Raw genomic sequence first — 25,257 nt, 5'->3', positions numbered from 1 at the left:
TATGTGTAACAATCGCGAAAACCTAAGAACTCGATATGTAGGTATATATATTGAGCGAATATTCCGACAATTGTGTACCGATTTCGTCGATTCTCTTCTCTTCTTCTCTTCTCTTCTTGCCTCAGTCGCCCCATTCAAATAAAAAAAAATCACCTCTAAGGGTGGCAAACTAGAGGATGAATCCGATTTATTGGATTACACCCACTTTCCGTTAGCCGATTTCAATAAAACGTGGCAAATAGATGTAATTCCACGAACTTTTGGGGTCAGTTTATTTTAGAAAAAGTTACAAATGTTTCTGATTTCTGATTTCTAGCGTCGAGGGTGGCGGCCTTCAAGCACTCTGGACTGTGATGATGCATGAATAAACTAATAAAAGTATATGCCATCGCCAGATGCTGCTACCCCGGAGCGTTTTTTAGATAATGCATCGCATAAAAATCTATTAACGAACCGCCTAGTTGAGCCAGCCACCCAGAAAGATAATTGTAGATGTAAAGCAGAATACAAAAATATTTTAATTGTGTTTTTGTCACTATATCATAACCGCAGATCGGATTAGACAAAGTATATTCACCTAACCTTTAAGAGCTAAACACACTTAAAAGTAAATTATATACCTCTTGCTGTATGTGTACTACTTCCTTCCGTCCCTTCCGGTATCAGATGATAACCTTCAAACCCTGCTGATCCAGACCACCGCTTGTTTCTACGTAACATAAATGGCAAAGCATAACAACCAACCCTTGTGAGTTTTCAACTAGTTGGCACTTAGGGCGTTGAAATTAACAATTGAATAACCAAATATATTTTTGCACATAAATTTATCGATACGTCTACGGGTAGTTATTTTATTTAGAATTTAACGTGGACTTTGAAACCATAATTGTGTAGGTAATGTAGAATTTAATTTTCTTTTCCGGTACAAACTAAGCAGTTCTTTAAAGGAGTCACCACACTTAACAACACAGAATAGTCAATGTGCGTTTCGCACTTATTGGACATGAAGCATTTTCTGATCGACTTAGCACACTCCGCGTTAATGATGGCCGTCCTAACAGCGGTCATTCATGTAGTGCTTTCATGCTGTTGTTACGCGTAGTGCGTCTGTTGCGCAATGGCCCAACATTGCTGAAGTAGTTGTACTCATAGGAAATGAAACTATAGTTCCGGATTTACCGCGTATATTTGTTTTTTCAGACAAACCAACCTGGTCAACCGTGACAATGGACCTGTAAAGGGCCCGAAACGTCGGTTTGTATGAAAAAAATAAATACTTGCGATTTAAATCCGGAAAAATAGTTTCATTTCCTGCGTGTAACAATCGCGAAAACCTAAAAACTCGATAGTTGTATTCATTTACACTATTCTCAATTACAAACACCTCCTTACATACACATGTAAAAATTGTCCTAACTACGACATCAGTTGGCCATCGCGACAGAAGGGTGTCTCGTGTGAACAAAGTACACAGAGCAGTAATTAACCAAGGTAATTTCAACGTTAAAACAGAGAATATCATAGAAACTCGTATGCGTTTTGCGTTTCCACACGACATATTAATTTGAATAGAAATTGTGTAAGACTTTGTTTTGTAACAGCTTTTGCTAACAGCAGTAGTACCATTACGCTTTCCCTTTCGACGAGACGGTGCTTCAGAAACACTCGGCTGCGTAAAAACTGGCACCAAGTACACTCAACGATTGCTAACTAGAAAAAACAAAATAATTCCGTGCGCCCACACATCAAACTCGCGTCGCGCCGTCCACCGCCCGACGCGGCGTCCCCGTGAGAATCGTCTACCGTTCGCACTTGGGCAACGCGTGTTCGTAGGTGTGTTACACAGTCGAAACCGATTGTTGACATTTAATATTTGTTATTTGCACAGTTTCATTCGCGAACTGTCACTTATTTCGACTTACACCTATTATTTGCAAGTGTCACTGAAACTGAGATGATATTACGAGAAGGCACTTGAGTCGCCTATTTGACCCACGTAACTAAAATACCTATTGATGGATGTGGACGACGAAACATGCTTTGTGGAACATGTTCGCAATAAATCGTCATACACATGTTTATGCCGCAACAACACTCAGTAGAGGTGTGTCGCATTAAATTTGACTGCTTAACATTTCCGATTCAGTTGAACGTTCAAAAACCCATTTCAACGCCATTGATTTATGAGATCATCGAACTTTACAAATTTAAAACTGTTTGATGGGTACATCGCTCTAGTATAAAAGTATTTTACCGTTAATTCGCCAATTCCGTTGTATTACCAAAAATATGAATAAAAGATGTAAAGACCGGTGCTAGGCCAGTGGAAGAGCGGTTACTTCTTAATTAAGAGGTCTATGTCGGACACCCTGTAGCGGCATGAATCTATGAGTTTAATATTTTTATGCGTAGCAGTAATATTGATTATTAAATGATTATTATTATTATAACGTAGGGTCAGCATGATGGACTGCGGCCTAAACTCCGGGAAGGAAAACGAATACCCAGTAGCGGAGCGTTTAACGGGTGACGAGGACCAAAAATATGTTATAAAATTCATAAAGGAGCAACAATACTCACTGGCACTGTTGTCACAGGCATCTGAAACAAAAAAAAATATTATTATAAATATGTCAAGCTTACCCAGTGGCGCCCCGAGGCTAGTTTAAGGAACGAGACCGAACTAAGGGTCTATAATATCTATAATAACATTAAACCAGTCATATGTGAAAACATAGAACTTAAAAGATTTCGACAACATCTCAAATCAGAAAACGTCCATGCTCGTTGGCACTGCCCGCCTCACAATGACGACGACGTCCGGTGGCCCAATGGTGAACTGTAGGCGTTTGATGAAGAGGTCCCGTGTTCTATCGATTTCGAAAAGGAACTAATGAACAATTCTAAATTGGTTCTGGTGTCGGTATCCTGAGTACCCCGAATCAGTTGCTTTCGTACTCAATGTAAAGGGAATTCCTTACTTTGAGAACTGGTAAGTGGCGTAGTTGTCTGCCACGCCGTTATTATTAAGTAAACGCTTCTAACACATCAGAAAGTCACAAGTAGTTGACAATTGACACGCCTATGAATTCCTATTCAATAAAACTTAAAAATATGTAAAAAGATCCTGTCGTTTCAGTATGCTGAGGTCATCGACACACTAGCCCCACTCTCGTGAACAGAACGTCGAAAAAAAGAGAAAATTATTATTTTTTGCCTTTATTGATCTATATCGCCGTGGACGCCGTCGTTAGACTTACCGCCTCTCAAGCAGAGGATAGTGGGTTCAAAACCGGGCTTGCACCTCTGAGTTTTCGTAATTTATGTACGAAATTTAGTTTGAAATTTACCATGTGGGAAAACCCCGTTTGAAACCTGCACATATCTGCAAAACAATATAATGATGTGTCTGAAGTTCCCAATCCGACATCTACAGCCCAAGTCTTGTCATTGTGAGAGGAGGCGAATGCCCAGTAGTGGGACTATATATAAGCTGACTATTATTTATTTTACTTTACCACCAAAGTGCCCCCTGAGGCCGCTTCATTCGTCCATTCGTCCAATGGTAGAGCCGGTCCTGAGTATACCTTCAAATAAGGCATTACACACTGTCTACGATGCCTTGCACGGCACATACAGCTTTAATGCTGTACAGATTTATTGTTAACAAATAAACCAATAAATATTCACCGTCGACATTATGTGTATGTGCGTGCTGGTGGCGTAGTTGCTCCGTATTATAACAAAACGCATCAGTATGCCAAATAAATTCATTCTCTCAGTTAGTAGCTGATATACTCGTAGAAGTTTCGCATTGCCGCATTTCTTTATCGGCTTACCTACGTAAATTACTATACACTAATACTTTTTGATTCCTCGACCTCTCTTAAGAGTAGAGTATAGGTACCGTAATCTCCCGAGGAGAACAGCCCTTTGAAGTAACAGAAACTTCTTCTTGAGGTTCCTCTCCGGAGCTTGGAAAACATCAGCAAGGCAATCCTGACTTTACCATCTTCTACTGACACTTCACGCGATTTAGCACTGGATGATAAGATGGACTAATTTATCCTTATTATTCCTCATTACGTGGCCGAACAACGACATGTTCCTGCACTTTATGGTGTTCATAAGCTCCACTTTGACAGAATAATACGTGTAGTTATTGACACGTGTAGCACTTTTCCAGTTACAAATCATGAAATCAAAGCGCATGGCGAACGCGTGCACACAATTTTAACAAGTCATTCATAAGACAAAGTACCGCGAATGACTATTCGTGGTGCGGTAGTAGCAAGGTAATTAATTCAAATCGTTAGAATACCGGGAAATGCTTTGCATTCATATTGACATTGCTGCACTTCGTTATGCAACGAGCAGAAAATTAATAAGATAATCAGCATCTAGACTATAAAAAGCATTTCAGACGAAGATCATGATCATCAAGAGTTTCAATTACTCTACTAGCAGATTTGTTAATTGAAATATAAAAACAAATTGGCCTATACGCTTTTCCTCTATGCAAAGTAACTCGCAATAAAAATCGATCTTTAAGAGACGTGCTTTCGTTTTGATTTTTCCATGTAAAAAGTTTACCTTCAGATTTACAGACTTACCTTCGTTCGACTACACGTGTCGAACATCAAATGTGACCTTGAAACACCTTCAAATATATCGATCGATCGGCGTGATTACATCACTAAGCCCGACAGTGTCTGAGGAAGAAGACCGACCGGCTTGACTGCTGCTAATTATGACAGCTGGTCTGAGTTGATCGACGCCTTTTTCGGTGCATTTGTCTGTGTTGGAAAGTTGGCACTTAAGGCGTTATATATTGCTTTGTTTCAAGTTAAAGTTATAAATACTTTCTTAAATATTCCGATATTTCCGGGGAAGAAAGCATAAAAGCTACTCATATCACAAATGAGCTATTGATGTAGTTGAGTTAAATTTTGAAGCTGTCCCATCTGTTTAATCGAAGAAATATCCTTCCCAAAAAATGACACTTTTACGTATAAATGGCTACCAAAATCAAAAAGGATATGAACCAAAACGTTTACAAATACTTGCTTTACAAACTCTGTAGTTTGGCTTTTGAGCCTTTTCATCACTGAAGTATTTGCTTTGATTTTGCAACAATTGGCTTAGAAAGTAACATTTTATGGCAAATACCGATGAAAAGTGGCGGTAAGTAGCTATGTTCAGCTAAAACAAATAACATTGTAAGAAATGGTAAAATTTTAAACTCGTGAGAAACGAGGGCTTAGTTATTGTTGTCTCAAAAGACAGGAAATCTCGATATAACGTTATTGTGTGAAGCACACTCAAAGCCGGCAGTGCAACCAAAGGCTTAACAGTGAGACAGTGTTGTTATCCAATAAATTATGCACATAAATGAAATAAAGAAGATGTCAGTCGCATATGACCACTTATTACTGATCCCTTTAAACGATTCACCGACAAACTTCGCAACTTTAACGTAAAGATCAACTTATAATAGATACGGTTGCCAATGCATGAAGAGCTCTCACATTTCTTCGCGTTAAAACGAAATTGTTAGAATATGGAGGTCGAGTGATGATGGAAGGCAAGTCCCTATTATGTAAAGTGAGTTATTTCATGGTGTTTTAGTAAAATAGTCACGAATGTCACGAAGCGGTCGCCATAATGCGACTTCCGGACTTGACATACTTCGTGTAAGTTATTACAATAATAAGTACGTACTGCCATGTGTACAAAGCACTTGGTACCCCATACACAAACACACGAGTAACAACACGTGTCATTCGTCACCTGGAAGTACGAAACTTGTGAAATTTAGACGAATGAACAACGTGGACTTTTCACGTACAAACAAGAAGAGAGGATAGTGTCGTTCAGAAAAACCTGAACGCCCTACAATCAGCCTGACGTCAGAGAAGGACTCAGAATGGTCTTTTGTAATCATAGACCAAGAACTAGACCGTTGACCCAAGGAACTAGCAAATTTAATTTTAATAGCACAGAAAAGATGTGTGCGAGCAATGTGCGGGTTACGACTTGATCAGACCTGTGGCATTGTCTCTAACTAGGTTTTCAATTCAAGTAAACTAAAGATCTTCAAAACCGATGCGTTGGACACCAATACAGACTGGTTATGGGTACTCCACCACAAATGGCATAAAAGGTGGGGCATCGTGTGTCAAAATATGAATAATTTGCCTGATACACCAAAATCATTCCCATTAAAATAAGTTTAAGTGTTTGATTAAATATTATTCGATAAATAAAACACATTAAATGAAATTTTCGTAACATATTCATGTTATGTTTTAAACAATTAGTTAACGAAACAAAAACATCTTTATTTTCAAATGTTGTATTATTGTCTAGGGTCATTTAAAAAATAATTTATTTTATACATTTTAAAAATAAGCGGCAAAGTTTTAAGTTTCATTGACATTTCATGACAAAGAGGTGATCATACGACAGTAAAGATAGAAATTATTATCAAAGGGGAATTAGAAGATTAATCAAAAGAGTGCAAAACACAATAGATCAACAAGGCCAATAATTGATTGATTAAAATTTGATATTCATTTTTTTAAATGATTTTCATTTTATAATTTCGATTGCTTTGATCAATCTAATGTATTATATAAAGATAATTATTTGTCACAATGTTGATATGTGTAATGTAATGAATCAATTAGGAAAACAGCTTTATAATTTTGGCATGTTTGTACTAGACATTGTTGATGAGATGTTCTCTTCGTTTATAAATTGTATGTCAAAATTGTGAAACAGAATTCTATAAAATTTTAATCGGATATTGTACTTACCACATTTGAAGCAATAATTAGATTTCACTATGTTGTTTTTGGTAATGTAGCGCCTACCAACTGATTACCAAGGATGTGTGTTAATAATTGTTTTGAAGCAGGAATGCGAAGTTAATCGTAGGTACTACTAATCCAAATAATCTAATCGCTTGAAGAGGGCATTAGTTACGCGAAAACAATACCTACTGACAAACATTTTGTGACACACCTCAGAGATACGACTTCTTGAAACTACAGAAGAATGAGAACATAATCACGGCAATGACAAAGTGACTAAGTAATGTTTGGATACGATAAGTTAAAGATGTCATGGTTATTGTGGTGAAGAAAGTGGGCATGAGTGGGGTACATTGCGGGAATGGACGAGAGGCCTTGGACAAGGCGAGTACTGGAATGAAGACCCCGAGCGGATATCAGAGGGCGCGGCAGACCACCACGGCGCTGGATAGACGACATCCGACGACACGGAGGTAGGGACTGGTTCAGTCGGGCACATGATCGCCAAGAGTGGAGAGAAGAGGGAAGAGGTCTACATGTCACTCATGTTCAACATATTTAACGCAAATATTGCAGCAAACGGCAGGCAGGACGATTTAATCAAGTTACAGGCGACATTTCACGTGCAAAGCAAAGAATTGGCTTGCACCTAAGTCAAAGAATTTACTTACGTACATAATCGGTCCGTACAGGACCGACTCCTTTATAGGCGTTGTAATTTAAACGTAGCGAAATTCCAATGTGATCTTTGATCAGCTCTGGACGGCCAGCCGATGAAATTTCATAATACTAATAGGCAATAAAGAAATTAATTTGCACTATTGAATTCTTATTTCATTCCCCTTACTAATTATTATTTTGCTTTTAAGGTTTCTATACAAAATATGTTCATATTCATTTATCGTTCTTATATAAAGAAAATTAATAAAAATTATTCTAATTATTAATACAAAGATCGAACACTCAGAAAAAACACTCAGAAAAAATTCCTTCGATCCGTCGTTGAAAGACCAAGTACAAAGACACGACGCCAGCACATAGAAAAATTCGTGAGGTCCGTTGGTTCGTTCCGTGGCTTAGTTGGTATAGCGTCTGGCACGGTATGCAAGAAGACGTCGGTTTGAATCCGACCGGATCCAAGGAATTTTTTCTGAATGTTTTTTCTGAGTGTTCGATCTTTGTATTAATAATTATAACAAACTGTGGAGTAATTTCACAAAAAATAATTGAATATCAATTCAATAAAAATTTAATTAAAAATTATTCTTTTAAATCACTTTAGATAATCAGAAAAATTAAACAATTTCTCGCCTATATTTGTTTTTTCAAACAATTCAACGTTTCCGCCTCTACAGGTCCCATGGTCAGTCGATTGAGGCGTTTTCACGTAATTACGAAAACCTAACAACTCACGAATAAAATAAATTATCAGAATGAGTAAGTTTCCACATTGTTTTCAAAACAAAATGTAATACAACTCTTAGTCAGGTTCAAAACAGAAAAAGTTGAATCATTGGATATCATTTACTGTTACTCATAATGTAAATACGTGATTAAAAACAATTGGAATAATCGAAAATATTGTATAATTATAAGTAACAGGCTTTTTATAGTTCTGCGTCAAAGAACAATCTGAATATTTAAACTTGAAACAAGACATTGGTTTACATAAGGGTGACAATACGAAATCGCAAATATTGCGAAATGCAAAACTCATTTGGAAAATTTTATCATAGCAATGATTTTAGTATTGATTGCCACTTCCATAAGATTTATACCTTTGTGTTCTCATGTCATGTTAAATTCATATTCAATTTATCTTTATTTCACGGATATAAGCGAATTACACTTGACATTGTCGATTTTATCGAACACTCCTTATTAGAGATGAAAATAGTGCAAAATCTCTAGATGTTGCTATTTGTAAATAGATATTTCCTCACATTTACAATTTACAATACTTAAATTATCCGAGATAGAAAATACTGCAAAGAGCTAAATGCACAACTCCCAAGGCTTGTTGATATCCAAATACGCAAAAATTGTGTAGTAACACATTGTATAAGTTTTTGCTTCGCAATAGTTTTAATCTTCGTGAATGTTAAATTTTGAGGGTTATCAGCGCTTTTACCATATACATAGCCTCTACGACGTTTTATTGGCCAGGTTATTTATGTTCCTTATAATATTAATATTATGCCTGTCATTCTTCTTCATAAAAATGACTAAAGATTTCGACACTTGATGATTTTCGATTTTTTTTATAATAATAATAATAATGCACACACTCAACATAGCCCCGCACTAGAGAAACCCTGTTTCGCGGGTACCATGGACACACACACAGACAACCACAAATTACACCCAAACTCACGAGAGAAATAACTGTAGGCCATACAAATATTTCTCCCGGCCCGGGAATCGAACCGTTCGGCCACAGAGGCAGTTTTTATATCTTTTATATGTTTGCTGCAGAAATGAGTAGTTTCAACAGCTTAGTTATTAGTAGACCCCATTGCAATTTATCATTTAGAGTTAAACCCGAAAACAAAACTGCACCTCGGTTCAATAATGCCGCTGGATGGTTGCATTACGTAATGTAAATTTCACACATTTTTTCTCATTGGAAAGCAGATCGTTAACAATAAACCGCTTTGAATTTCGTCGATTGCAAATTTCATGTTAGGCATTTCTTAGATTAACCAGCCTAATTTATTTACCCGTAAGCCATAATCTGTAATATCTCCGTTTTCTATAAATGTTTCCATTATAGCCACAGGCTTAAAACCATTATAATGTGTAATATCTTTCTTTAACAATATGTGCTTCCAAACTATAGTTTTTATTGATGTTCCCATCTGTAAACATATCGCTTTTTGCTTAAGAGGGAGCAGAGGAAAAATTCCTAATCTTCGATTTGATTTTAGAGGGGTATATCCACCTTAAAGTTAAAAATAAAATATTATATGAGTAACTACACGATATATTCAAGCATAGACTCTAATCAGAAACATGAAACAATAAAGTTTCCTCGATAGACAAAAATCACGAAATGACCTCTAATTTTCAAATTTTTTCGATTCATCCTCGAAATGCTACAGGTTATTAGGACAAAAATTAGATAATTAATTATATTTGTGCATGATCGACAACTGTCACTACGGATTTTTTAATCCCTTTAGTTTTAGAGTTATTCCGCTAAAACGAATTTGGTACTTTTAATGCGCAAAATTCAACATCTCTTGTCGCATGGCACGCGAACTTCAGGCATATATTTGTTTCACAAATTTGGGCGGAGCCAACGTCAAAACTTTTTTGGCATGCTCCCTCTTAACTTAATAGCTATCAACACTGTTTCGCCACTTCCCGTAGTAGGTACTTTTTGCTTAATAGCCGCATTGAGAGTAAAATTCGCGCCTGTTAGATACGTCGTTTGTCTATATGATGACCTGTATGATGTCTTAGACTATTTTTCTTTAAGGAATAAATTTCGTACTCAAAATCTATTACGTTACGTGTATATACGTTCTTAGACAATATAACATAGATGATAGATATGCTCTATATTTAGAATAGAAATGATAACAAAGATTACTAACGATAATGAACGACCTTCCGCGGCCTTCCATAACGGCGATAACGGAAATGTGTTTAAAAATTATCAGAATTAGGTGTGTCAACAAAACTAATCAGGACATCGACATTGGCAACAATAAAAAATAAATTGGAAACGAATCTTTTTTTTCGAACAAACGTTTTCGGGTCTTTCGGGTTCTTCACAAGTTAAAATCAAAAAAAAAAATGCCATCGATAATTTTAGGGAGCCGCCTTCTTGGCGCATTTCGAGGATCATAGGGCCTTACTACTGCGACAATTCTTGTTTTTTCATCATCAAATGTTCGTGAATCATTATTGTAAAGATTGAGTCTTAAAATAAAAACATTTATGATTTTGATTCCCATTGTAATCGCCATTTAAGGCAAAAAAATTCGACTCCACATTTCTGAGAGATTTTAGCATTCTATTTTGCAATGTCATCTATCTATGTATATACGCAGTTATTTCGTTTAGTTTCTCACTCGGAGCTATCAAATCAATCTCAATATCTCAGACTTCAACATCCTAAATCTGTGATTCAACACTTTTGTATAGTACGATTTCGGCGCCATCGAGGCTTTCTAGAAATCAAGAAGAAGAACGAAGAAAAGTAACACAGTGAGTAGCATATGGAACATAATTTCATAGGTATGTTTTACTAATAACAAAGAAACATTGTCAAAGGCAATTATGTTTCGCGGAGAATCACAGTGCATGTCGCCAAGTGCGCAGCGTGAATTAAGGCCAATTTGTATGGGCAATCAATCGAGCGCCGAGCACCGGTCCGCCCCAAATATGTTCATCATAAACCATTCCATTTTAACTATAAATCAAAACAGAAGAGTAAAGTCTTCCTTGATTGTAACTACACAACAATAGTTTGAAGACAAACGAGAAATCCAGATATTACGTTAATTTGTATATACTTAGTGTTTAAAAGTAAGGCTTCTATGAAGAAGCATTGCGATAGAAGCGTCAGGATGGTAGCAAGTAAAGAGACCACAAGCGGACATTGGCTGCGAGATTTTGTTGTATTTGTATGTCATGTGCTTTGGTAGGTAGTAGTCATTCTACGTAGAAGTAGATTAGTGACGTCTTCAATGCGCCCAGCTCACTCTTTGTCTTAATTCGTCTTAGTTAATATGTATGAGTAATACTGATCATAATGTGTGACGAATTGTATTGAAAATGATAATCCAATAGAGTTTTAAGTGGACCTGCATCTGCGAGAGCCTCTGAGGTGGCATTTTTACGCTTTCAAAGAGTTTCAGCATTCTTTGTTTTATACATTGATATTGTTACCGCAATCCAGGTTTATTCATTTACTTTCGGCCCCATCTTACTCAAGATGGTACAGTTAAATCATATAATTGTATTATGTGTTACAGTCAGTTACATTATAATTATCATCACTGCTGAACATAGGCCTCCCCTGAAGAACACCACGACGACCAGTCTTGTACTGCTTGCGTCAAACGGATTTTATTATAATACACAGGAATAATTCCTAACTTTAACATATTGTTATTTATACATCCAGTATTCGTCACATCCAACAGTAGTTACTTATTGAGGAACGTTTAGAGACGTATGGGCTATTGACCGGCGATTAGGATGCGCTTGGCCTGCGCGCGCGCCGTAAATACATCCGAATCGCACAGAAACATCGGCCACTTGAAAAACCACTAAACAGGTCGTACATGCTCTTCTAGTTATGAATTTATGCGTATTTGTTCCTTATTTTACTTTGACTGCTAAGGCTACCTTTCAAAACGCCCTGTATTCAGAACGATAACAAAAATCGTGCCATACACTAACATTAAAATAGTAATAAATAGGTACCGATAGCTAGTATGTAACACTTGCATGCGCATCTCAAGAAATAAAGACGTCTCCAACCAACGAGGGGGCCAGTCCGGAATGACAAATGTTCAAACAAGTTCACAATTGCCGTTAGCGCGGATTAAAGTTGATTAATTGTTTATCTGATACAACGGCGATCACGTCTTTATCTCATTTAGCAGTTTCCTAATACAAATATGTTGTCGACATGAGGCGTGGCTAGAGGGCTTTTACAAATTAATGTGTGACCGTTGGCTCCAAACAATAATAATAAATTTTGAAACTATAATTATTTTCTTCGTATATGTTTAAGAATTTCACGCTGAGAAGTTAAACTAAGTACAGTTCTACATGGAGTGCCTTGGCGCAAGGATCGTTAGCCAGAAATTTCACCACGATCCATTTCTCTATCACATCATCATCTTTAGTGATTCTCGAAACGTTCGTTTCTGGAATGTTATATTACCAGAACTGTCCAAAAGCTCTCTCTTCATATGATGATTTATGCCCGATGTAGAGACGACTCGCTTAGATAAAGATCTCGAAACGAAACGATAATGGAATCGAGCACGAAAACACGGCCAACACGGCAGCGCCCACTGCGCAACGGTACTCTGTGAATTTATATTAACATCATATTAGTAACCAACCAAAACTTAACGACCACGAAACGCATTACGTACTTAATTATCTACTTAAATATAATAGTGATTAAACCGATTAAGTAATTACATTATAGGGAAAAGCTCTCGACGCTTGTTGTTAAGGTCGAGGATAAACAAGATTTTTTTATTGTTATGCTTCCACATGATTTAATGAGCAAGACAATTCGACTCAACGCCTCCGTGAAAAAGCAGTTCGCATTGGTCTTCAATGTCACATTTCAAGTTAGTTGACAAGTGGATTATCAACCCTGATGTTTGGTTCTAGGGTTCCGTATTCAAAAGATCTTACCCGTACAACGACCGTGGAAGAAATAAAATAAGTACCCGTCGATCGAGGCGTAAAAATGATTCACGCAACTACAGTCGATGAAAGATTTTGTTTGTCCGCAAGCGGAGTAGATCAACCGCCAGCAGTTTTTATTTGCGACCTATATATTTTTCAGCGCATCTTTCGAGGACAGGATGTAAGCACTTATGAACTACGACCGTTCGTTCACCTTGTCTGACCATCTGGATATTTTTTTTGCGCTCGGCGCTAAGGCCGCGGCCTTTCTCATTACTACTACATTAAACAGATTTAACTCCAACAAATGCAGAATCTCAGGACACAGACTAATAAAAAATTACCTGCATGGCTAATAGTATAGAGAAACAATACAACCGTATTAGACGCTATATTTGTTACTGTTATAACTGGGATCAGTGCCCACGTTTTGGCTATAGTCTGCCTCGGGCTGGGACTTCACATGTTTGACAAAACGGATTCTGAATCCAAATAAGTAGTGGTCTTTATACGTTATCACATCGTGTCACAATAAAACATGCTTGCAGTCTACTGCCTTAGCGTCTTATTTAGCGTATATTTAACAAGCACTAACATTAACATGTGCTTGTTAGAACACATAATGGGCGTAACGAGCCTCCGAATGCGTCGTTTCGCAAACTCGTATACCCGTGTTTGTTGGTGTTCACTGTCGCCTAAATGGGTAGTCCTCAATGAGTGGTGTAATAACTGCGGCTAGTTGCCATTGTTACATTCGAGGGAAAGTTTATTGCCTTCTCGTGAATTCCTCATGGCACTAGAAGTTCGGCTATGTCCTTTTTCAAGTTCCCGTTAGAGAGAAGTGCGATTGTTTGTAAGCATCGACTACACTAGGTGAGACCTGCGGAATGACAAAATAACGGACATTCTCGAACCCAGCAAAAGTATTTTATTTACAAGAAAACATTCTTTGTGTATGGTTGTTTGAGTGTAGCTGTGAAATCATGTTAGAATATTGTATAAAAAAGCCACTAACAAATAAACATTGATTGCGAAACGGTAATAATCAAAGGGTCCTATGTCCGGCCTCGAACGACGTCGTTATCCAATTGGTGGCGGCGCGGGCGCACATAAATCTCAATATTGGTGGACGCCATAATGGCGCCCTTTCCAGTGGCCCTTCTGATAATGCCTAGAATTAAAGCCCATCCGGGGAGACTCCGTCCTTCCTATATCAAACACATCGTGTATAAGCTCCGGCAAATGCTTTGCAGTATATGTAACAATGTTAAAATCGCTGAATTTCCACCGTGGCAGGGTAAAGGTACTGGGGGTACAGACCTCGCTCAGAGAATTTGCACTGCCATCCAGAGGGTAAACTGCTGCTGTAGTGTGACACTGGACACCTTCTTCTTTATTAACCAGACTAATTTTGTCCTATTAGTTTTCGATATAAATTAAAAAATAATAATTTTAACGACAATTTACTTTTGGGGTTAATGCTTAAAATAATGATGTTTGTTAGGATCATTTTGTCGCAGCAATTGGACAGGTGCGCGAGCGCATCGGCGCGCGTGGCATGCGGCGCGTCCCGACTATTTCCGACCTCGTCTTTTTTCTTACGGATTTAACTCCCATTCAGAGATCGTGACACTTGCTCCGGGACATTTTTTCTAACTCACTGAGTCGCTTGCAGTGATGTCTGTCCCATTTGATTCTAATTACTGCGTTCAGCTTGTTACGAGTAAATTTGTAACTAGTCTACCTACAACGTTTTACACCGTATATATTTTTGTAACGTTCCTTTTTTTTACATTATCATATTTTTCATTTGCACGACCGCTGCGTTTGTCTAATGTTTATCAAATAAAGGTTATGACCACAAGAATATTGTTAAGAATCTTATGTCTTGTGCAAACATTTAATCCCGACTTGTCCTTGTTACAACATCCCACTACGATTGTAACAAATAGTAAAAGGACGTATATTTCATCCCTCGTCATTAACTCTGTTGTATTTTAGGTTTGATGCCACACTTTTTGACCAGAAAATGGAATTCGTAGACAAGATAACTCAGAAGTACACCAAAGCCCACCAACGCAGGCTTCGCCTTCACGTGAACGTCGAGGCCATTCAGCTCCTTGACTACACAGTTATTTAAAACGGACAAAACCATTTGGACTAGTGTATGATTAAACTAAATAGTGCCAGTGACACTGAACAAAAAGAACACCTGGAAAAAATGTCTTCGCCTTAATAATATATATTAAGGCGAAGACTTATAGAGTATGTAATAAAAAAAATTTTGTTTACTTTGTTTATTTATTAGGTTAAGTGAAATATAAATTACTCATTAATGTAGATTGTAATGTATTTGAAATGTACTTTACTAGTGCTTAAAAATTTCTAATTGTTTAAAATTTTAAATTAGTTTGATATTTGGATTTAATTGATTTACAAGACTGTCCGGTTTTGAAAGCCGAATAAGATGGAGCAAACCATATTAGAAACGGGGGTTAGTGAGGTAAAGTACGACTCAGACACGTCACCTAATAACATTGTCAATGGTAGCACTGGCGTGTCCCCGATGCCCCGATCACACGCACATTCATCAAGACGAGTGAGCACCGAGTGCCAGTGGCGTGGCGATGCCGCGATACCGTTGGCCGTCGACCCGTTGTAAAATAGGAATTCGCGCTAAGGTGACACTACGTTATTGTAACCAATGCTCGGAATAGGGTGTTCCAAATGAGTAGATAAATGTCTACATACCTACAGATACAAGGCGTGACCTGCCCCGTATCTTGTCAAATTCGAGTGATAGAACCGCCATTTTAAAATTTTATCGCAATAGCTAACGCCGTGACGTCACGTTTTTGTTACATCGCTAACGCCTCGAACAATAGCTGCAAAAGAATATCGTGGAGCCAGACATGTAACTTTAAAAATCAAAACAAATTATACTTTTACATACCTAATGAACAGTTGCACTTAGAACTTGCATATAGAACAAAATACAAGACAATAATTCCCAGATTTCAGAGTAAGGTGTTATTATTATTTATACACTATACTATATATACTATGTAATGTGAACATTACTGCGTTTCGGTTTTGAAGGGTAAGGGTGCTGGTGAAATTATAGGCTGGGGAATTATCAACTTGTATCAAGGTGACGGGCGCAGTGGCAGTGCGCCTTAGATCATTGTGATTTTTTAGATCAGAGCGGCTCTGCAACTGTTATGGACAGTCGTGACGCTGACCACCAGGCGCACGACTTGTTCGTCTCGTCACATACACAACGCATCATAAAAAATATTCCTTTTTTTATATTATGTGAACGGAAATTCGTAGGCGAAATAAAATCTTTAAATGTAATTTTTTTTATATTGTTTTTTTTATAAGAGATGACTTATCCAAAGATTGTAGCCAACACTGGTTGTTATTTTGTTTATGCAAAGCACACGCACCCTTGGCCTCAATATCACTCGCTGTTAAGCGACGCGTTTGTCCAAAAACTGCCTAGTCACTTTAGTCTTGAATAGCCCCAAGTTTTAGTTTTCGCGAAACACGGATGCCGGCAGTGTATAGAGGTGTAGTCCTTTGCCGTAAACATTAGGAAGGAGGAAGCAAACCGCTTCGTGCGAATGTGTGGCAAATCAATTTAATTTAAATCCAAAGATAAAACCACTATTGTATCATAATTAGTGTCTTGAATAAAATTGTTTAATAACCCGAATGTCTAAGATACAATACAACTACGTCGTTGCGATGACTATGCTATTTCTACCTAGTCTGATTTGTTTACGCAACTTAATCCATAATATTGCATATAAATGTAAAGGCAGTATGAAAATGTAATTAATTATCGAGTGTCTGGTAAATACGCGTAAAGCTACAACGAATCCCAGAGGCGGTTAGACAAACTTGTATGTATGATAATAATTTTCAAGTAATAGACAACATTTCAAACTGCCTATTTGAAATACTACTTACTAAATACTTAAATTTAAACGGCATAGTATAGTACTTAAATATTGATGGTTAATAACACGTATTACAACTTTCCTAACTTAAAACAACTTAAAATCCAGCCTTTCAAAAGTTATTTTGTTCATTATCGTGTCGTTGTTTATTATTCTTACTATTTAAATTACTTTTATTATACTTTTTGAATTGATGAACTCTCCTTTTGTAACTTCTACTACTTTTCGTAACTAGTCCAATTTATTAAGAAAAAACAGAATAAAAATTAAAAAAAACTTAAAATTTTGTCTTTGTAAATATTTTTCTCTATTTTGGAGCCCGCTCATGACATGAACCCTTTATAGATCTTAGTGCACCCCTGTTTCGATATAGTCCACTTTGGGAATCAGCGCTTTAGATGTTAGTGGGTGAAGTCAGGCAATTTAGTAGCTATAGAGCTCCTTACCTATTTCTGCAGCCAAGCAGTAATGTCGACATTACTGTGTTCCGGTTTTGAAGGGTAAGGGTGCTGGTGAAATTACAGGCACATGGGACTTGTCAACTTACATCTCAGGGTGACGGACGCAGTGGCAGTGCCCCTCAGATCTTCGCAATTAAAAAGCTCTGAGTGGCACTGTAACTGATATGGACACGCGTGTAGCGTACCATAAGGCGCACGACTTGTTCGTCCCGTCACTTGATGTTATAAAAAAAGGCTGTGGACGATTATAATGATAAAGTGTGGACATAACAACAATGGCCTAATCTTATCTATGTAATAATACAAAAGTGCGAAACTGTGACTAATGCTTATGAATCAGAAGTAGAAAGTATGATTGTTATAGGCAATAATGCACTCTATTTGTTTATAAATATGCTGTCGCGCATCTCTGACCGACACTTTGCCTGGCAAATCTTCAATTGAACATCGTTTGTATCTATCAGACTGTTTTCATCGACCCTGACAATTAAAACTGAGGAGCTTTGTTTGGAATAATTTGCATATATCGCGTTAAAGATTACTTTGTAGCATTGAGTATATAACCAGAAATACGAAATGTATTTTAATTTGTTTGAAAACTATTCTGTCCAATCATTACATTGACAACTGCGCTCCGATTCGACAGCCCAAATTCCAAACAATTGACGGGTGTCGTCAATTGTTTCTCTTCAATTCGACCTGTTTAACTTGAGCTTTGCTATAACGGACGAAAATTGAAATATTACATATTTATTATTTAATTACCGATGAATTATGATCCCGTTCGCTTTGCAATTAGATGTTTAGTTTTTTCTTCCAGACCACTGAATGGAACAGCCCTCCTACTTTAGAGACATTATCTCTATTATAATAAATACAGATTATTTTTAGAATATACGGAGACGTACAGTTGTTGGCGCTGTACATTTCAGCTTCCTAATTTGTGATTCTAGCGCAAACAAGAGTTATATGTGTATTTAAAAGTGATAAAAGGCCCATTCGCCTGATGAGTTGTTGGGTTAGATGTCCCTTATTCGTCTCCATTTCTGGTTATATACTCGATGCTTTGTAGAAACCTCTTTTTCCCACAGATGACGTTGCTATTAAAATTCATTTGTTTTCTTGTGTTACAAAGTATTTTTCATGACTGTGATACGTCTAGCGACATTTGATTTAGACATTCGTGCTATAATTTGCTATACTAAAACAGATAAGCTGGTTACTGCAAGGAGTGTTTTGAAATCTCATTACGTTCATTAATTTTATCTATAAAATTGATTTTACTTTACCTATTTCTGCCGCCACGCAGTAATGTCTGCATTACAGTGTTCCGGTTTTGAAATGTAAGGGGAAAAATTACAGACACATGGGACTTGTCAACTTATGTCTCAAGGTGACGGGTGCAGTGGCAGTGCCCCTCAGATTATTGCGATTTAAAGCTCTGAGTGGCACTGCAACTATTATGGACAGGCGTGTCGCGTAAGTAAGAGAATGGTTGCTTTTTAATAGAGAGTTCCGTTTGGTGGCTTGTGTCTATGATTTTAGAGTCACGTAAATAATTCTCAATCAATACGAAGAGTATTGCTTGAAGATTTAGTCATAATCAGCGTGGATAAAAAAACCACGGTGAAACATGCACATCGCACAAGGTTCTCAAAGTCTCCAACGCAAGAGACGAGGTTGATTACGATATCTTGGCATGTCCTATCGATTGACTATCCACCAGTATGACAATAATAAACTCTTCCATAACTTAACAATACCTACGTACACCTTTCTGTTAATTTTGTATCTATTTTAAGTACTACTTTGATAGCAGTGGAGCTTCTTGTGAAAGAGATCGTCGAGGGAAGTACTGCCACCTTACCTATTTCTGCCGCCAAGCAGTAGTGGTCACATTACGGCGTTCCATTTGCTTGTGACATTACAGGAACATAGGACTTGTAAAATTATTTCTCATGGTGACGGGCGCTCTGGCAGTGCCCCTCAGATGTTTGTGATTTAAAACTCTGAGTGGCACTGCAACTGTTACGGATTAGGCGTGTCGCTTACGACCAGGCGACGACGACGACATGGCTTGTTCACCCCGTGTCTTAGGTACGAGGTACTAAAGTCTATTTTTATTAGACCTCAACGGGGTATGTTTATACTTGGTGTATTTATCGTTGTGATACCTGTAGGTACTAACATCGCAATAAATAAATTAAGAACAACAACAACACAATTAATTACTTAAAATGACATTATTTTTCAACAAGCACCATGAGAACTAGATTTGTCACAAAATGACGTTGAATACAAAATCAAACTCATCGACCGCTTCAAGCTATAGGAAGAACAAATACCAGTCTAAAATTGTTTACACCGCACGATGTTACTGCGGCGGTTATATTTCGAACTGGGCGTCCTTGGTTCGATTCCTGGTAACGGCAATATGTCGACTATAGGTATTCAATAGGCGGAGAATAATATGCTGAGCACAGGTGCCTCGGTGTGACTCAGTTGTTGTTCTTATCATATTGTAAAGTAGTGTGCGTGTGAAGAACGAATTGATGAATTAATTACGCAGGACACGACGCAAAAAATAAGTACAATAAATTCTCTGTTATTGAAAATTATTTATAGTCATTGTATTCTGGTTGTTAAACAAAAAGTTCCGACATGATTATGCAATTTTATAATTATTGTTTTTTGTGTAATGAAGTTGTTTGTTAGAGCCCGATACTACGAGTTAGTACGGAGGCTGGCACATCGCTAAGAACAGCCAGAGGAAATGATGGCGATCAAGACTGAGAAAATCCTACTTTTTTAATTCTGTTGGTCGGAAGTTACTAGTGATCGCAAGTGGTAGTGATAAAAGACTGCACTCACGAAGCAGACAGTAATTGGAAAGATTTAAATATCTAGTTCTGGTAAGAATATATAAGATGTATATAAGCAATGATTTTTATCTATACGTGTAGTATAAGATCATTGTATAATAGCAATTGTAAATGAATAAAATATTGATAGAATTTTGTGCATGCCACGCGGAGTTTGTGGACCAATTTTGATGAATATTTTTTGTTGAATTGAGGGTACCTTAGTATTAAAATTTAAATTTGAAGAAAATATTCCCCTTTAAGGTTGAGGTTGATAGTTTCTCAGCTATCATCCGAAAGAGCATCGCTTCTCTAATCTATCGTGTGCGTGGCAGCCCCAACAGCCTCCTGCAGACGGTCGCGGCGAGATTGGACGTGGACAGTGCGATTATGCGACACTGGACCAGCGTCCATCTCGCCAAAGACGTTAGGTTAAGTTACAATAATAATATTTTTATAAGGCACTAACATAGGATTAAGCAAATTGTTACTAACACTTATATGGATGCAAGTCCGAAATAAATGATTTTTATTTTTTATTTTATTTTTATTTTATGGGTTTGGATTTTTTTTTATAATAACGCACACACTCAACATAGCCCCGCACTAGGGAAACCCTGTGTCGCGGGTCTCACGAGAGAAATAAATGTAGGCCATATAAATATTTCTCCCGGCCCGGGAATCGAACCTGGGACCTCTGCGTGGCAGTCCGGCATGGTAACCGTTCGGCCACGGAGGCAGTCTATAGGCGGATGGCAAACTAGGGCTTGATAGATGTAATTCCACAAGCTGTTGAGGTCGTTTTTTTAAAAAAAGAGTTGTAACTAGCGTTCCTCTCAATATGTTCATGAGTTTATTTGTAAAACAGAGCTGACTCCCAAATCCGTAAGCAATGACACACATAACAAGTTTGTCAGAAATCCATTTCTGCAATATTCCAGGTACCAACAACCTGATCATAATAAAGCTAGGTACTGTTTATTCGGCAACTGCACGATCGGCATACTAAGTGCCTACATACCTACGTGCTGTTGAGGCAGTACCTTGTGATCAGCATAAAGAATGGGTACTCCAGATTTAATACTAAGTCACTTAACTATCACAGAAGTCGAATTATGCCATCAATAAACACAAGACGTTAACATAATTGCGTTATATCTGGAAATTGTCGTGCGAGTTTTCATCATCAGCGTGATGTAGCCCACTGGTGTAAATAAGCCTAAATTCGTCATTTCGCCCTGTCCTTAGATTATCGCATTTAGATTTTGCATTAATTTAGACAGAAAACAAAGGCGTAAACTTAGAATAATAACGCATAGAAACCTAGTCCGCACACGCTAAGTGAGGCAAATTGAAGCACGCCCAAAGGGCCTGCACGAGCGGGCGGACCTTCATTGCTCAAGGTCAACTTGCACCGCGAACAGCTCCAGAATTTTAGCTAAAAATGACGAAATGTACGGTAAATGAGTGTAAAAATACGTCAGTCAAACATAAAATAGATACTAACATCACATTCCACAAGGAAGCAACGCGTTTCAACTTGTATTTTTATATAAATATTCACTAAAACCGAAAATTAACCTACTACCAAAACTAGCCTACATGAATTTGATTTTTGCCTCACTTGTGACAGTTCGTTTGATATGAAACTATCATTCTATGCGTATGTATTATTCTAAGGGCTTAATTTCAAAAAATCAGTGTCGAGTCGGGAGTACGGCGGGTGTAATTCCGTGTATTTATACGAACGACAACACACCACGCGCGGGCGCGGAGTTGTCCATTTAAATCAATCTTTTACTTGACTTCAAAAAAGAGGAGATTCTCAATTCGGCTGTTTTTTTAGAAAATATTCAAATGTTGAAAAGTGGCAAATTAGGAGATAAATCCGGTTTATTGAATTTCAATAAAAATATAATTTTATGGTAACCTAGAGCTGATCTGTTGATAGAAATGGCCAGACGGGTGGGAGGAACTCCTCAAGAGTGTACAGCAGCTATTTGTATTTGGACACATAGTTTGTTGTCAAGAGGAATTCTATATGCGTTTCAGTTATCGTCCACGGTAACTGACTATTGAGATTTTTTTTTTTAATAAAAAGGTTTAATATGCTTCCCTTTTCCTTTTTCAAAAATAAGCCCTTCAAATAAATCAAACACGATGATATCGTATAAATATCGGGACAAAATAATGACCATATTTTTTAGTCTCTGAATGTGCCCATAGCCACGAGACACTATTAAACATGTATACAAATAATTTTAACAAATAAATCTATTTTCAAAATTAATCAATAAGAAAAACAAACCAAGGCTTATATAACGAATGGTACCTACAGATACAGTGCTAAAAACAATAAAACTAGAAAGTGCGCAAGTTGTCATGCGGAGTTGTTGGCTGTCGAAAACACGCCGCGGCGTGGGCTACAGCCGTCACACGCTCCACCGAACGAAGGGGAAGACACCATTACAATAACCTTAATGCAACGGGATAAGATATAAATCTTAATACTGTTCTTAAGTAACAACCTCGTGCATTGCGAAGATTTTCAGTATAAATAGCGGTGTTGCCGGCTACCTGAAACACAATCATCGAGTGCACTTGCAAAGAGCTCTAGCTTCTGAAAATCTGTGCTCTACTCTAGAGACAAAATTTGAGTCAGTGACGTTCACGTTTTTGGCTAAGATGAATATTGTTTCCTTGTGTCTCCTGATCGCCACGCTGACGGCAGCGACGATGGCTGACGGCGGCCACTACCATGATGATTCTATCGTCGTGGTGGACGAGTACCCCGAAGAAGTTGTGCTCGAGTTGCGCCCAGGTGACCGTATTAGGCAGTGGCAGACCATCTTTGCCCGAGGCGAGATCGGCGGAGCGGATTACCGAGACCAGCAGAAGAAGCGCAACGTGGATGTCATCAACTCGCTCTTGGCTCTCCCCAAAGGCATGAACGCAGCCGGCCGCCGCTAAACGACCGGCACCAAGACCCGGAGAACAAAATGACAATTTTCTAGGCATATGGTTTTTTGTTCTCTCTTCTATATTATTCGGTACAAGTTTTAACATGTTTTGTTATAGGACCGCTGGCTTAGAATTTGTTCGTACCCGATTGCAAGTTTTGTGAAGAAGCTCTGTGCGAAAGTTAGGAACGATTTATGTTCTTCTTTATTTTTGTTCACACTTACGGGCCGAAATCTTGTAAATGCAGCATGGCGTGTATCTGAGTGGAGGGTGTGCAATAAGATCCTACTTCGTCTTCTTCCATCTGCATGAACTTATTATTATTGTTAAGTCTTCGTAGGAAATGCTGATTTTTATTAATTATTAATTTACTATAACTATAGTATAATTACCAGCGAATTACCCATTATAAGGTTAAGAAGCCATCCGAACCACCATTTTGCTTATTACAAGTTACAATTCGTTAGCTATTGGTGATTTTTTGAATGATAAAAAAAAGCATGATTTTCCAAGCAAGACAATGTTTTCTAAATACACCTATTGCAATTACTAATGCGCATGATTTTTGTGAACATTTAAACTATCGCCTCTTATATAACAGAATTTTCATTTTGTTTGTCATAATAATTATATAAATGTGTATATATTCTATAATACTCACCGATGTAACTAAATGTTTGTAAAATTTTACTAATGAAAATGTAAATCATACTAATGTACGTCGCAAATATTATAATAGCTGAGCAATAGCCAATTACCAACCCTGTCGCACAAAGTCCACTTACAATTACAAGACAATAACCAAAATTGCACGAGTTTCATTACCCCTTTGTTCTCTTCCTGTGCTATATTTTAATGTAGGCGGATGTAAAAAATTGTACCAAACGCAGCGTCAACTTAAGCAAAGAAATACATGTTGGAACGAATAGACAAGTGTTTACCTAAATGATACATAAACAGTGGACAATAACTGCCTCTGAAATCTTTGAACGATAAAAAAAATAAGAAACAAAACAATTATATATCGAGTTCTTAGGTTTTCGCGATTGTTACACATAGGAAATGAAATGTCCCATGGTCACGTCAATCGTGACCATGGGACCTGTAAAGGGCCCGAAACGTGGGTTTGTTTGAAAAAACAAATATACGCGATTTAAATCCAGAAAAATAGTTTCATTTCCTAAAACAATTATACTTTTACTTACAATTACAACAATATACCTAATGAACAGTTGCACTTAGAACTTGCTTAAAGAATAAAATACAAGACAAAATTTACCATATTTGAGAGCTTATACACACAGAGTGTATAATGTGAACATTACTGCGTTCCGGTTTAGAAGGGTAAGGGTGCTGGTGAAATTATTGGCACATGGGACTTGTACAACTTATATCAGGGTGTGTGCCGCTGATTACTGACAGATGCTCTGTTAGGGATGGGCGTGACGCTTACCACCAGCCACACGACTTGTTCGTCCTGTCACTTAGTATTATAAAAAAAACTACCTACTGCCACTGCACCCGTCACCCTGAGACAGACGTTGACAAGTCCTTGGGCCTGTAATTTCACCTTTACCCTTCAAAAACTAGAACACAGTAATGCTAACATTACTGCTTGGCGGCAGAAATGGGTAAGGTGACAGTAGGTACTTCCCTCGACGAACTCTTTCACGGGGAGCTCTGTTGCTTCTAAAAGTCTGTCAAGTATTGGGTGCATTTTGCACAGAGATAAATGGTTTCCTTTGCTCTGTAATTTTTCTAGTTTAGGTAAAAATAATAGTAACAATTTATTGTTCCAAAAAGCCTT

General features: G+C 37.6%; 2 protein-coding genes and 1 long non-coding RNA gene across 3 annotated transcripts in view; 2 read left to right on the top strand and 1 right to left on the bottom strand.

Annotated features, from left to right (window-relative positions):
• LOC113238976 overlaps positions 1–5,718 on the top strand; it is a 6,333-nt gene extending 615 nt beyond the window's left edge. Inside the window, exons 2-3 of the long non-coding RNA XR_003311150.1 lie at positions 3,282–3,284; positions 5,590–5,718. This is a non-coding gene — a long non-coding RNA (uncharacterized LOC113238976). The remainder of the gene's footprint in view (positions 1–3,281; positions 3,285–5,589) is intronic.
• Positions 1–25,257, bottom strand: part of LOC113238973 (inverted formin-2) — a 119,118-nt gene that overhangs the window by 67,525 nt on the left and 26,336 nt on the right. Inside the window, exon 3 of the mRNA XM_026475842.1 lies at positions 2,581–2,601. The gene's annotated coding sequence lies outside the window, so the exon portion shown is untranslated. The remainder of the gene's footprint in view (positions 1–2,580; positions 2,602–25,257) is intronic.
• Positions 23,210–24,013, top strand: LOC113238975. Its single transcript, XM_026475843.1, has one exon. It carries the CDS (start codon positions 23,226–23,228, stop codon positions 23,457–23,459), a length of 234 nt encoding a protein of 77 aa, XP_026331628.1. The 5' UTR covers positions 23,210–23,225; the 3' UTR covers positions 23,460–24,013.

This window comes from Hyposmocoma kahamanoa, unplaced genomic scaffold, assembly GCF_003589595.1.
Source record: "Hyposmocoma kahamanoa isolate Upper Pololo Valley unplaced genomic scaffold, ASM358959v1 98972, whole genome shotgun sequence".
In the NCBI taxonomy this organism is placed as follows: Eukaryota; Metazoa; Arthropoda; class Insecta; order Lepidoptera; family Cosmopterigidae; genus Hyposmocoma; species Hyposmocoma kahamanoa.
Note: the sequence above shows the minus strand (reverse complement) of the source record. Positions and strands in the feature narration are given on the sequence as shown.

What these genes read in the sequence shown, in the direction of transcription:
- LOC113238975 (XM_026475843.1), top strand. Translation starts at nt 23,226, where the DNA reads ATGGCTGACGGCGGCCACTACCATGATGATTCTATCGTCGTGGTGGAC.